The 15,569-nt window shown below is 38.5% G+C and overlaps 1 protein-coding gene across 1 annotated transcript; it reads left to right on the top strand.

The window, feature by feature from the left end:
• The first annotated feature begins 12,278 nt into the window (after nt 1–12,278).
• Nucleotides 12,279–14,310, top strand: LOC149236471 (uncharacterized). The gene is made up of 2 exons (XM_089461571.1): nt 12,279–12,741; nt 13,525–14,310. Exons 1-2 carry the CDS (start codon nt 12,685–12,687, stop codon nt 14,104–14,106), a joined length of 639 nt encoding a protein of 212 aa, XP_089317697.1. The 5' UTR covers nt 12,279–12,684; the 3' UTR covers nt 14,107–14,310.
• Nucleotides 14,311–15,569: the final 1,259 nt, after the last annotated feature.

Below are 15,569 nucleotides of genomic sequence, written 5' to 3'. Positions count from 1 at the left end.
CAAAATCTGGGAACCAAGGAGTCAAGAAGAGCCCCGCATTTCCCATGAACCAAGGGCCTTCTTCTAAGGCATTTTCATAATGCTTATTGTTATCAAATAGAACAATGAAGTAACCTTTTGAACATAAACTGATTTTACAATGATGAGTCCATTTTGCATGCACCCATGCATAGAGATCCTGAGATCGCGGCCACAGTCCGTTAAATCTGCAAATGATGGCTCTTTCTGCAAATTCTTGAAGTTGGGTTGCAAGATCTTCATGGTTGAGTTCAACAGAGGGAACTTCTTCTATCTTATCAACCAAAAAGGGCTTGGGTTTAAGGGCCTCCGGGGTTTGGGGTTCTCAGAGTGTACAACATCTTTGTATGAGAAGGGACGAGCAGAGGATGACTGTCCTGCTGCACCTCCTCTCAGACGAAGGGTTACCACCAAAGAGCTGTTCCTAGTATGCTGTAAGAAGAGAGGGGAAGAAGGTCTTCAAGTTGTTTACCTTGAAAAAGAAGTCTCTGAAGGCCTGAAGGGATCCCGATCCGCCGTTCTAGATCCAGTTTGAGATCTAGCACCAGATCTGAAGAACTGACCCATTGCAGGATGGTTCTGCCTGTAGGCTGAGAAATTTGGATCTGAAAAGAGTCTATGGAATGCCTAGACCCAGTGCCAGGGCTTCTTGTGCTTCCGAGAGCAGATCTGCCATGGCGATTGTCCATCCACGGTGTCAGACCTGTAGGATCATGGTCGATCTGTCTATTGAGAACCCGATCTGATTGATCAATGGCGGATCTGGCTTTTTTAAACCTGATCAGATCAGTGATCATTCCTCCACCTAAGACTTCATAAATGGTTTTCTGGCGGTTGAAGAGCCGATATCGAGTAGGCTTCACATTGTCCGCAGGAGAATCCACGGTCTCTGGAGCAAAAAGCTTTGATGATTTCTCAATCGGCATATTACCATTCGATTCCACAGCAGAAGGGATGTCTGACGCATCCACCATTTTTATTGAATGGGTTTTGAAGAAAACTTGCAAAACCCTGAGGGGTTTTTCCCCGCGAAGATCTGACCTCTTGACGCCAACGCTCACGGTTATGGATGGTGTGTTGAGACCAAAGTTCATCAGGTTTCCTTCCCGCGATGAAATCGGCTCCGTGGCTGAAGATCGACCCCATCTCGAGGGTTCTGGTGCTGGTTCCCGGCGTTCGACTTCTGGTTTCTCAGTCTTTCGTTGAGGTTTCAGTTCCAGCGTTTCGTCCCTACGATTGTTGCAGGCCGGTCCAGATATCCCTTTCTCCTGCGATCCAATCTTTCCTTCGATCCCCGCTGCGCCCTCCATCGCGTCCTTTTCCTCAATTTGAATAGGTCCTTAATGGTTAATAAATGTTAATGAGTATCAAGACATTTATTTGATGATATTTTTCACATTATCAAAGTTAAACGCAATGATAAAAAACAACTAAATTATAACTTCTATTAATTATTAAAATAATTAATATATGAGTTCCAGACCTAATGCAGAGAAGAATCACACGCACGCTCTGCTAGGTCATCCTCGACTGCGCCCCCTTCTTCGGCCCTCAGCCCCTTGGCATGGCCCCTCTGGAGGCTCCACTGGAGGAGGCTGACCTTCAACAGGCCTTTTCAGCACTGGTCAGATCCTTACCTCCACAGAGACCTCACCCAACAATCTCCAAATTCGTGAAAAAGCTTGATGTTTTGCAGGAAGTTAACTTGCCCCCAACTCTACCTCGCATGGCTGCCCTTGCTCTAGCAGAACGAGGACTCATTGGGCAATTTACTGGACTCTAGCCGTCACCGAAAACAGTGCAAAGATGGGTGGAAAGGAACTGGTCTGATAAAACACAAGGAAAAATCTCCATACAAATTTGTGGCAAAGGGTATTTTACCTTTCATTTTGAAACAAAAGAAGATAAAGACTTAATATTCCGAATGGGCCCTATTTCATGGATTCAAGAGGATTATACCTCAACAAATGGACTCCGGATTTTGATCCCAAGTTGGACATACCGAGCATTGTTCCTGTTTGGGTTTGGCTTCCTCACCTTCCTCTTCACTGCTGGGGAGATGAATCAGTTCGAGCTATTGGGAATGCTGTAGGAAAATACATCGATCGCAGTGAACCTAAAGACAACATGCAAGCCTGTGCTCGCATTTGCGTAGAAGTTGACCTAGGCAAAGGACTGCCAGAAGCCATCAAGCTCAAGGTAGACGATTGGACCCACATTCAACAATTAGATTACGAGCAGATCCCATTCAAGTGCAAGGTATGTCATGAATATGGCCATTTTTCTAATCGTTGTACTAAACTAGTAGATGTAGAAAATACTCCGCAAGAAGAGCAATGGGAAACAGTTAAGAAAAAGAAAGTTGCCCCTAATCCCAAGCCAAACCCTGAAGCTGGACCTTCTTCTCGTATGCCTCCCATTCCTCCTTCCTCCTCATCCCTCCCTAATTCTCTAAATCCTAATCGCCATCCCGATCCTCAACCTTCTTCTCCATCCTCCAACCCCTTCCATATCCTCTCTCCTCCTGAAGATATTCCCACCCCCCGTAGCCCAAACCGATCCCTCAGAATCTCCTCTCCCTCTGATTATCTCCTCCTCCCTCCCTCCCGACCCACCCTCAGCCAGAATCACTAGAAGCAACTCAAAGGAGCATGGCGCAACTCTCGACAATCAAAAGAAAAACGGACCCAGAAGGAAATCAGCTAAACAACAAAGAGATGAAAATGCCCAGAAGGATATAGCAATGGGCATTCAGAATCCCATAGAGTCCTACATCTTAGGACATATTGACAAAGATTCAGTAAACAAGGAGCAGGGAGGGTGAGAAACTCTCCGCAATCCCCATTTGAAATGATGAAAGTCCTCTCATGGAATAGTAGGGGACTAGGGCACCCCTCCAAAACAAATGCCTTAAAAGACCTAATAAATCAAGAGAAACCAGAAGTTGTTTTAGTACAAGAAACAAAGCAGGGACAGCTAGAAATGAGCAAAATCATTGCACAACATAAGCAGTATAAAGGATGTTCTTGTGAATCAAGAGGAGCCTCTGGGGGAATTGCAACGCTCTGGAACCAAAACATTTGGAGTATCACAGCAGAAACAATAAATCAACACTGGATAAAGACCATTTTGAAGAGAATTTCAAATAACCTACAGATAGTCATTTACAATGTATATGCACCAAACCATTATAGAGATAAGGCACAATGTTGGGACTCCCTCAGTGAAAATATAGCTGAAGAAGATAATAGCAACATCATTCCGGGGGGAAATTTAAATCTCATTTTGCACTCCAATGAGAAACGAGGAGGTTGTTTCTCCCCAGATCCCTATATAAACTAGCTAGAGGCTATCATGCAGGACGGGATCTTGTTTATGTAGTCCCTAAAAATCGCAAATTCACTTGGAATAATCGTAGGTTGGGGAAAAATAACATTATGGAAAGACTGGACAGAATTCTGGTGAATGTAACCCTCCTATCCACCTACTTTGCTTCTTATGCCTTCATCCATCCCTTCACAGCCTCAGATCACTACCCCACTTCACTAGTCCTTAAAACCCACTGCCCTTTGGGACCTCTCCCTTTCAAATACAGCTCGTTGTGGAATGAAAACGCAACAACCAAAGATCTTATCCAACATACCTGGCGACAGCACATAGAAGGATCACTGGGATATATTTGGGAAAGCAAAATTAAAAGAGTCAAACATGCTCTAAAGGATTGGGCAAAAAACTACTACAAGGAGCCGGAAAAAGAAAAAAGAGAGACTAAAGCCAAGCTAGAGGAACTCCATAACACAATTGAGAAGCAAGGATTTCAGAAGGTAGATAAAAATCATGAAGATAATCTTTATAGCCAGCTTTATTGCATCAACATAGAAGAGGAGCAAAAATGGAGAATCAAGTCTAGGAAGCTATGGTTGAAGGGCAGGGACAAAAACTCAACCTTTTTCCATAAGCAAACCACAGTTCGGAAAATTAGGAACAACATTACCTCTATCATAAATAGTGAAGGAAATCAACAAACCAGCCAAGGTGCTATCAAGCAAACTGCTTCAGATCATTACAGAGAGCTCTTAACAAAAAATGGAGAAGAAGAAGACTACACAGACCTATTGCAATATCTGCCGAATAGAATCACTGTTGAAATAAATGAAAATTTGAACAAAGAGATAGAGGAAGAAGAAAATTTAGGAGTCATCTGGGCTCTTCAACCAGACAAAGCACCTGGCCTGGATGGCTTTCCAATTTGCTTCTATAGAGCTCATTGGGGAACTATTAAAAAAGACCTCATCAAAATGATGAAATGGATTCAACACAAAAAGAAAATTGGAGGCTACACCAATTCCACCCACCTAGCCCTTATTCCCAAGGAGAATCGACCCACCAACTTCTCCCGTTTCCAGCCTATTTCTCTTTGCAACTCCTCTTATAAAATATTTACTAAAGTTTTAGCAACCCGCCTCAAGCCTCTGCTTCCTTCGATTATCTCTGAAAACCAAGGTGGGTTTATGGCCAATAGGAAAATATCAGACTCCATACTCCTTGTTCAAGAAGCAATCCATTCCAGCCATTCCAGGAAAGAAAAGGGATTCATCCTGAAGCTGGATTTGGCTAACGCCTTTGATAGGGTCAGGCATTCCTTTCTTATTGCTGTTCTCCAAAAAATGGGCTTTGCTGCTCCCTTTCTTGAACTCATCAAAGCTTGTATCATGGGACCTTGGATCTCCCCCCTTGTTAATGGCAGGCCTGGACCTCCTTTTCAATCTTCGAGAGGGCTGAGGCAAGGCTGCCCTCTATCCCCCTACCTGTTTATCTTGATGGTTGAATCTTTCAGCAGTGCTCTCGACCACAAGAGACGAGTTGGCCTCATTACTGGCATAAAGTACGAAAATGGAGTTAAAAACATTAACCACTCCCAATTCGCTGATGACACCTTGTTAATAGGAGGAGCGTCTATTACAATTGCTCATCGGTTTAAAGCTCTTCTGGACAAATATATGAGCTATTTAGGAGGCATGATCAATCATCTAAAAAGTTGCATATATGGTTGGCATGCCTCAACCCAAACTCTTCATAATATAGCCAACATTTTTGGGGTTCCTTGCAAGCTAAATTGGGACCATTTCAACTATCTGGGAATGCCTGTGAGCATTGGGCCCTTAAGAGCTGAAATCTGGGATACAACTCTTGATAAACTAAAGAGAAAAGTACAACAGTGGGGATCTACTTGGCTTAATCCGGCAGGTCGACTTGTCCTCCTCAAATCTGGTCTCTCATCTCTTCCGCTTTACCAATTCACTCTTATGCAGGCTCCAACCACTTTCCATAACAAAATGGAAAGTATCCTCCGATGTTTCCTCTGGCAAGGGGGGAAAAATGAAAAAAAAGAAGTTTAACCTGGTTAGCTGGAAGCAAGTTATCCAAAGTCAGGACTGTGGAGGACTTGGAATTAGATCACCTAAACTCTCAAACTTAGCTTTTGGAGGTAAGATTGTGTGGAGACTAATTGGTGAACAACAGGCATGGTGGAAAAGAGTTCTTGAAGCCAAATACCTCAGCAGGCCAAGGCAACAACTTTTAGACTTTGAAATACCCAGTAGATGCAATTCAAAAGTTTGGAAACTCTACAAAAAAGTTATCCCCTTTATGGCACAAAATATCTCCAAAGTTCCCAAGGGTGGCAACAGTATCAAAATTGATGCAGACAAGATTATGGGGAATCAACCTATCAGCAGCCAACCAGGTACGGATCAAATCCTCCTCTTCCTACACAACAAAGGAATACATTATCTGGACCAAATCTCGCAATGGGACATTAATTCACAGACTTGGAAGGGATGGAGCTTCCCTCCCATTCCCAGAGATCTCAAGAAGAGCTTTGACAGTCTTCAGATTCATCTCCACAGCATTGCACCTATCATCAAAAATGGCATTGATAGTTTTCGTTGGGATCCCACAGGTTCTAGTTATACAATTCAAGCTGGCCACCATTACTTGTGCAATAGGGACTATCCTGCTCCTCCTTGGACACACTGGAAAACTGTTTGGAAGTCCGAGACCATCCCCAAAATTAAATTTTTCATCTGGACCCTTCTGAAAGGGAGAATCCTCACCTCTGACAATTTGCAAAAGAGGGGTATAGTTGGGCCCTCCCGATGCCCAAACTGTCAAGAGGCAGAAGAAACTATCCAACACCTTTTCATCACATGTCCCTTTGCAATCTCTTGCTGGAATGGAATCTCCCCTATTGGCCATCCCCCTTGGAACCCCCAGCATTCCATTGGTGAGATCCTAAGCCTCTGGAAGAAGAGTTACCCTTGGCAGCATAAGAAGAACAATATAGTTAAAAGGGTGTGGGATGCTCTTCCCTATGCCCTTCTATGGAAAATTTGGCTTGCAAGGAATCACAAGATCTTCAGAGACAAGGAGACCATCACAAGGCAACTCTGCAGCAAAGCTAAAAGTTTAACGCTAGAAACCATCTATGCTAAGAACACAAAGAAAATTGATGTTGCCGGCCTCTGTGTAGAAGAAAGAGACTTTATTGGCAGCTTGATAGACAACAGCAGGGGCATTCAAATAGAAAATGATGATAGCTACCATTCCAACACTCCTAGTCACAGTTGGAAAATTAGAGTCAAACAAGAAGAATTCTCAGAATGGCTCCGAAACAATAATTCCCATTCCCTCTTCTTCGATGGAGCCTCTAAATCCAATCCTGGAGCAGCAGGTGCAGGTGGAGTCATTTATAATCCCAGTGGTAATATCATAGCCACCTTTGAGTGGGGATTGGGACCTCTATCTAACAACAGGGCAGAAGCGCTTGCTCTCTATCAAGGACTAAATCAACTTCAAAAGCTTGGTATCAGTAAAGCGATGGTTTTTGGAGACTCTGCCACCATTATTAGTCTCATGATCAGTAATCGTAAGGCTTCCAATATCTTCATCCAACAAACAATAAGCAGGTGCCAAACTCTAAACCACCAAAACTGGGATCTTCGATTTTACCATGTGCTCTGCGCCTTCAACAAAGAAGCTGATAAATGTGCCAAAAAAGCATGTAGCAGATCCAAAGGAAATCTCCTCTGCAACAATTTAGAATCCCAACATCATTTACCTTGAATTTTTTCCTCATGGCCCGTGACAGTATATTTGAATCCGATCTCTGCAACAAACTCAAGAAATTTCCTGACAGGATCCAACACCATTCCTTCTCTGCCAAATCTCTGTTAACGATTTTATCTCTGCTCTTTAATCTTTCCGCCAACCTCGCGCTCTCGATATCAAGTCGATCCCGTGTCTCCCGTGACTTTTCCCTTCTCCCCCTCGTGACTTCGTCCCACCTATTCTGTGGTCTGCTCTCCTTAAATCCGACCTCCCTCCCTCAATTCAGCGCGCAGAAGTTGTGGTCTCATTCCCTTGCGCATATTCTTAGTCCCTTGTTTAGCAGATTTCCCCAGCTCTCTGCTGCTTCCTCCCTCTCTTCCTTTCCCCGCCACTCCTTCGCTCCTTCCTCCCGTGTCCTCTGTAGCGCAAGACCTTCTCGCCCTCCTTCATTATCCCCGAAAGAATATTTCTTTCTCTATCTTGATCCACAAAGCGCTATTAGTCCCGACTCTATTTCTATTTCAAGCTCCGAATTAGTCTTTCTCTTTTTTAGCAGGCCCTCTCTCTTCATTTAGAGCAGCAAGACAGCGCTCAGGACTCAAAGAATGGCACGGAGTGAAGATTGCTTGCACTGTGCAGACCTCCAGGCGGAGTTGGAACAAATTCGAGTGCACCAAAAAATCCTGGACTCCAAAATCGACTCACATGCCCGGATGACCAACGAAAAATACGAAGCAGACCTCAATCTCTTCCTCCACAGGGTCTCCTCGCTCCAGGAACAGTTCAACGAACTAGCCAACAGATGCAGCCACGCTCAAGAATCAATTGACATCCTCAAATACATGCTGGAGAAACATAATGCGCCCAACACTAGCTCATCAAGCTTCAAGAATGCCGAAGTCGACAGCAAGCCAAATGAATCAACAGCTCGCTAGATCAACCATATCAGCATAGACTAAGATGTATTGCAGATTCTGTTTACTATTATCTCAGTTTGTTAGAATCTTCACTTGCTCTTGTTTTCCACAAGTCAGAAATGACAAAAGCTTAAGAGAATTTTGTTTCACAAACCATCTCCTAGCTCCGCCTACAGGCCTCAAAATCTTGTATCTCAGGAGCTTAGTCTCCCAAATCTTTTTTGGAATATAAATAGCAACCGATTATGTTAAAAAATAAATAAAAATAATTAATATATGAGTTAAACATATGTACATTTAAAAATAACATATAAAAGATTCTTGACCATGGAGATTCACCCCTACTTTACTATAAAGATTCTTAATTTGTAAATAGGATTTTATTACAATGTTATAATCCAATACTATGATTTGCTAATACCACATATCCAAAAAAACACATTTCATCATCATATGACACATTGTTCATTTGACATTTTTTTAATTAATCAATTTAACTAAGGATAAAAAAACGTATCTACTTTTGAAATAAATCTCAACCTTTGGTATGTGACTACTATTGAGAAAATTTTAAAATATTGAATGGAGATTGAATCACTACCATTTACCTAATAATTATTGATAAAGTCTTATTCCAATATCTATATATATATATATATATATATATATATATATATATATAAATAAATAAATAATACCAATGGGACACATTAAAGAATTCAAATAAATTTAAATATATAACTTATGATTTCTTAGTCAACAAAATATCTTAAATATCTTATATAAATGATTAAAATAATTTTTATATAAAAAAATAATTTAAATATATATTTTTGTATATAAATGAATTATTGAAATTTTGACGTGATTACTTAATTTTTCTTTTACATACGAAACTACCTCTCATGAAAATGGTCATAGATAAATGACTTTCTTAACGCAGTTGAATCCCAAAAAATGATATCTAATATAATGCACTGCGAAAGACCCTCAATACTTAAATACATAATAGTGAAGGGAGCTCTACTTGAATGGTTCATGAGACACAATACTTGCTAAGGTTTTGCAAATGGGGTAGCAAGATAAGTGGGCTTGATTGTGGGGAAAACTCCACAGTTTAACGTGCTTGCGCTGGAGGCGATTTGGGATGGGTGACCTCCCAGGGAGTCCTGGTTACCGGGTGCAAGCCCCGAAAGTGATGATTGACACTATGTGATTCATTTCACTAGTTTCAATCCCACTTCTTCACCCCTGTGAGCATCACTCGATGCAATGAGGGCTAAGTGGGCTATTCAAAAATCACGAGAAATTAGTCAGTTACGACTACCTCTCATGGAAATGGTCATAGATGAATGACTTTCTTAACGCAGTTGAATCCCAAAAAATGATATCTAATATAATGCATCGCGAAAAACCCTCAATACTTAAATAAATTAATAACCATTTAAATTGTTTTATAAAAAAAATATAATATACAGAAAAAATATTATCATAAATCTCAATATTAGAAAAACAACATACATTTCTTATATATTCACATTGGATTAACTTTATTTGTTCACATTGGATTAACTTAATTGTAAGAATAATAATAATTTGAAACATTTGTAAATCAATATAAACTTCTTATATGTTCATATTTAATTTTGCTTTGGTGTAAGAATGATAATATTACATTATTAAATCTCTGAAATAGTTGTATAGTTTCATTGTACCATGTTAATATCACCTAGAAACTGGTCATATTTTTCCAAGTTTCATTACCATTCATCCTATAGGTGTCTCCAACATAATAGTTCTTTCCAAGTTACTTTTTATAATGATATCTAACATTTTAGTAGTAATTTCATCCTAAACATGTCTCCAACATAGAAGTTCCCAACATAATAGTTCTTTCCAAGTTACCTTTTATAATGATATCTAACATTTTAGTAGTAATTTCATCCTAAACATGTCTCCAACATAGAAGTTCTTTCCAATTTAACTTTTTAAAAAGATATTTATCATTTTAGTACCTTCATCCTAAAGGTGTCTCCGATATAGGAGGCCATTCGAAGCTAAATTTTTAAAAGGATATCTCGCATTCTGTGATATATTTCTATGTTAAGTTTTTCACAATCAAATCACATAAAATCAATACTTATTTAATATTTAAATCATTTTACATCACTCTTTCTCTATGTCATCAATAATAAAAAAAACACACCAATGCCAATGCAACAATAAGATCTTTGATTAAGAAGCATTATCCCCGTGATTTTATTGTTTAAAATTCATGTGAGATTCTAATTCTTAATAGTTGTTTCCATCATTTCTCTTCAAACAAAATGTCTTTATAATAATAATAATAATAATAATAATAATAATAATTATTTTAAAGAATGTGAATAAATTTAAATATATAATTTATGATTTCTTCATCAACAAAATATTTTATATAAATTATTGAAATGTTATATATGTATAATTTTGAAACATTGCAATGATTACTTAATTGTTTCTTTATATATAATATTAATAACAATTTAATTGGTTTAATAAAAAAATATAACACATAACAAAAATATTTTCATAAATCTTAAGATTTCTAAAATAACATAGATTTCTTATATATTCACATTGAATTAACTTTAATATAAGAATAATAATAATCTCAAAGATTTACAAATTAACCTAATTTTTTATATATATTCATATTTAATTTTGCTTTGGCATAGGAATATTAATCTTACACTATTAAATCTTCAAAATAGTTGTATAATTTCATTGTACCATGTTAACAACTTATCATATTTTTCCATATTTTAATATCTCATTATATTTTTCCATGTTTTAATACCTTCAACCTATATGTCTCTCCAATATAAAAGTCCATTCTATATTAACTTTTTGACTATCTTTTTGACTATCATTTTAATAGTAATTTCACTGTACAGATATTTCTAACATAAAAATCCTTTCCAAGTTAACTTTTTAAAGAGATATTTATGATTTTAATACCTTCCTCCTAGTGGTCTCACCAAAATATGAGTCCTAATGGTGTCTCCAAAAAAATATCTAGCATTATGTGATATATTTCTATGTTAAGTTTTTCATAACCAAATTACATAATCAACATGTCTTTGATATTTAAACCATTTTCTAATAAACATTAGAGTCACTCTTTTTCTATGCATTATGTCAATGGTTTCCATTATTTCTTCAAAGTGCTGTAAAATGGTTTGGAATACTAAAATGTTTAAGTTGATAAAATGATGAAATATATATTTTTGATGAATAGTTGAGTTGGCTGAACCCACCAAATCTTTAACGCTCTATGTATCCATCAAAATCAGTGAGAGATTATTAATAAAATAAAAAAGGAAAAAAAAGTGATATCTCGATAGATTCTCGATTCAATACAACAATTGATGATATCCTCTGGAACAGTTTGATAAATAATTTTTTTTAATGGTGACACAAGGGTTTAAGTGTTTTACCAAAGTTAATGTTGACTCGATTAAGTGATTTAGCAAATCTAATGTTGATTCTCATATTCCCAACTTAATTCAGCAATTTAGTACAATTGATGATATCCTCTGGAATAGTAAAGTTCAAGACAACTCAGATATCCTCTGGAATAGTAAAGTTCAAGACAACTTTTTGCTTTTAGCAGCAAATTCTTCAAAACAGAATCCAAAATAAGAATAACCCTACTTAGATGCCCATTACAGAGTTGACAATGTCCCTGCTTTGGCAAGAATACTTACTTAGATGCCCATTACAAGGTTGACAATGCCTCTGCCTAGAGTTGCTCATTACAGGGTTGACAATGCCTCAGCTTTGGTAACGCCTTCACTGTTACCATACCTACTTAGATGCCCATTACAGGGTTGACAATGACTCTACTTTGGCAATACCTTCACTGTTACAATATCTACTTAGATGCCCAGTACAGGGTTGACAATGCCTCCGCTTGGGCAAGAGCTTCATTATTACCATACCACCTAACCACAAAATTACTTGTGAACCTAATTTTATGTTATCTCTAAGATGCCTATATTCTAATTTGGAAGCCACACCGCACCGACACATGTATACTCTGCATCATCATGTGGTGCCCTTAAATGCAAAGAGAATACGACGGGCATGGGAAGGCCTGAAAGTTCTCACCGACACACTCAACTCAATTCCAAAACAAGTAAAAGACATACACAGCAGAACATAGTGGACAGACCTTGAATAGACGAGTTTAAAATTATGACAGGGACAGGGTCCCTTGACAAGCGGATATCCGATCTCAAAAAGCCCAACAGCCCCTTTCAAAACAATAATTCATTTCAAACAGCAGGACCTAGTTGGACCTTCTATGACATTTCCAAATAACAGTACTCAAGTCCTTCCAGATACATCCATGTTCTTTAATGATTGTCAGATTCCCTTCTCCGAATCCCCAACACACTCCCCAACAACAGGGTCATTGGGGTCACTGAGGACAGCAAACAGTCTTTTGGTTCTCTGCAAAACTGTCTGAAAGTCATGTGCGTTATATATTCATATCAATGGTGAGAAATATATCTGCTTCTTCAGGCTTTCAGCACCCCAGTTTGAGAGAGTCGGGGCGAATCTCAGAGTTGCAGAGCCCAGTTTATTGGATGCCATGGCAACTGTTTCTCCAAGCTTTTCTTCATACTCTTCATCAGATTTAGACACTGAGGTAACCTAATTTACACAGTGATACGCAGATTTCCGAATTCCTGTTGCTTGTGTTTCTTCAACGCTGTTGATGAATGCTCATGTCCTGTTTTTCTTAAACCCAGATAAATATTTAGCAACAGTTTTGCTGATGAACTGTTTTTTTGGCTTCACTGCTGTTGCTGAAGGTGCATTGATTATGTGGATTCACTGATGCTGTTAATGATGAGAAAAATGGATCTGTTTTGACTGAATATAGTTACTACATTGTTTGTTATGGCTAGATCAGGACTTATTTTTCTTGTTGGGTATTGTCTCTGATTCTTCCTTGATTTTAATTGAGCCAGATTGAGATTTTGCTGATTAGTAATGTGTATTGAAGGTTGCCAGTGATGGCCCAAATGGAGATTTTCTTGTTAACGGTAACCCAGAAGACTTTTGCGTATTATTATGCTTCCCCATTGTTTCTGGCCATAACCCATTTGAAGTTTTTCTGATTGGTTTTCGTATCTGTTAATCTGAGTAGTGAGTAATTGTCCTGGCTCTCATGGTTCTTGTTTTAATCATGACTGTTTCTCATTATCACTGTTATTTCATGAGCCAGATCAAGTTTGTCTGATATTGATTATCCTTTCTCCCTCCTGTTAGTAAAGATTCTTGTGCAAATATTTCTTGTAGGTTATCTTTCTCCCTCCTGTTATTAAAGATTCTTGTGCACATATTTCTTGTAGGTTATCTTTCTCCCTTGCTTTCAACTTAGATGCATATTTCAGACATTCTTGATTCCTTTCCCTTTTTATTGCAGTCAACAGGTTCCTTCTTCTTTGACAAAAGCACCACTCTGGGAAGCTTGATGGGTCTTAAATCTGATGATGGATTATCTCCAAGAGTTGTTGTTCATGGGCAAGAGCTTTCCTCCAGAGAATCTGAGGTGCCGAGGAGTAGGCAGATTACAAGGCCTAAGAAATCCAAGAGCTGGTGGAGATTATGCAGAGATTCTGATGACCATGATTGCCACAGAAACATCAATCCTTCACTTGAGCAGTTCCTAGAAGAGGAAAGAAGAACATCTGGTTCAAACATAGGAGAAGGAATGTACATTAATATCATGTATGATGAGTTTACAGCTGGCCATGATTTCTCGGATAGAAATTTACTATTCTCAGAAGGTCGAATTCTCCCTCCCCACTCAGCTCATTCTAGACAGCAACCATCCAGTATTGACATTGTTCGGGCTGAATCTAGCAATTCTTGGTCAACTGAACGCTTCTCTAGAGACTCTGGTTCAAGAAGGGGCTCCGTTAGAGAAGCTCCTGATCATGGAAATCAATCAGTGGGATCCAGGCCACCTACGCTGTTTTCTGACATTTTTTATGGAAGAGCATAGAGGCCTAGGGCCAATGACATATTTTTGGGTAAGTCATGGGGGATATTTCTGTCTGATCTAATGTCATGTTCATCAGTCTTAGGGCGAGAGCAGGAGTTTGACAGAGATGTGTATAATTTCATTAGATAAGCAGCTCTAAGATGTTCAGAGACTTTTTAATATTGTAATTGGATGCTATGAAACCGTTTATTATTTGCTCTTTCACATTGGGACCCAGTATATTGACTTCATGCGCATTGTTTGTTGTACACTATTCGGTATTGTTTGGATTGGGGTGAATGTCACACTTATTTTTATTGCTTCCATTCACAATGTGCAAATCAGAGGAAAATGCTATTGGGGAGTTATTTTGTTTGGCCATTTCCTATAAAATTCCCACTAGAGCAACCTAAGAAAACATATGGTATAACAGTGACACAAAAAACAGTGAAAGTGACGATGATAATACCATTGAGTAAATCGATATAGAAGTTGACACATCCAGAGCTCATTAAGCATGTCTTAAACTAAATGTTAGAAGATTGCACCAGAGATGATCAATAGCCTAGCATGCCAAATCAAAGTGAGGATAGAGATGATGATATAATCTTTGGGGACTCAATTAATATTCTGCAACACCACCCTTGTTTGATGAGAGTTAGGCACAATTCTCTATCCTGACAACTTTTCTCCTGCTCATGTCATCGATGGAAAATTTGGTTAGTCAACTAATGACTTTACACCATTGTCATCTATTTTTTATATGATTTGCATAATGTTCTATTACTCCCCAACCACACTACTCTATTTTTTAGAGAAATAATTTGTCTGCTGAAAAAATGCCTCATCTATAGATACAAATTATGGCTTTTCACCTAAGATACATAACAACTTTCTATCCACCCATCAACATATAATTTTTAACACTACGGTTTAGAGCCCATTATTTTCATTATGTGTTGGAGAATATAAGCTGCTATTAGCTGTGTTCTACCCTACTTCTAGTGTACAAAACCTAGTAAGTCCTCGTTCCATTCTCATGTTCATGTGGGAGAAGAGTTGTTCTCATTGATCGATGTGTAACTCTACTATTTCCTGCTTCGTTGTTACATTCTTTATTGTTGTCACATTGCTTGTCATTCTTATGATTTCAACTTCTATCACCTCCATGACTTTGTCTCTCCATTATAACAATCCTTTCACTTAGTATCTTATATCTTTACATCCTCCCAAATTCTTCAAAGTAATACCAGAGGACAAGTTTGCACACCATGAAAGCCACTTTATCAATTATAACTCATGTTTGACATAATATTAGCAGTGAAAAGAACAAATGAGAAACCTATTAAAAGATATTGTCATTGGAGGTCCCAGGAAAGGGAGAAATAATTCATTGAAATTTGCATGCCTTAATTTTTTTATTGTTCTAGAAGGTAGAAGGTGGATGGCAAAAGATGAAGATAGGTAATGAAGATGGGAAAGAG

This window comes from Pinus tabuliformis, chromosome 8 (assembly GCF_031772625.1).
Source record: "Pinus tabuliformis cultivar Carrire ecotype Pingquan chromosome 8, CPIR1, whole genome shotgun sequence".
NCBI lineage: Eukaryota > Viridiplantae > Streptophyta > Pinopsida > Pinales > Pinaceae > Pinus > Pinus tabuliformis.
Note: the sequence above shows the minus strand (reverse complement) of the source record. Positions and strands in the feature narration are given on the sequence as shown.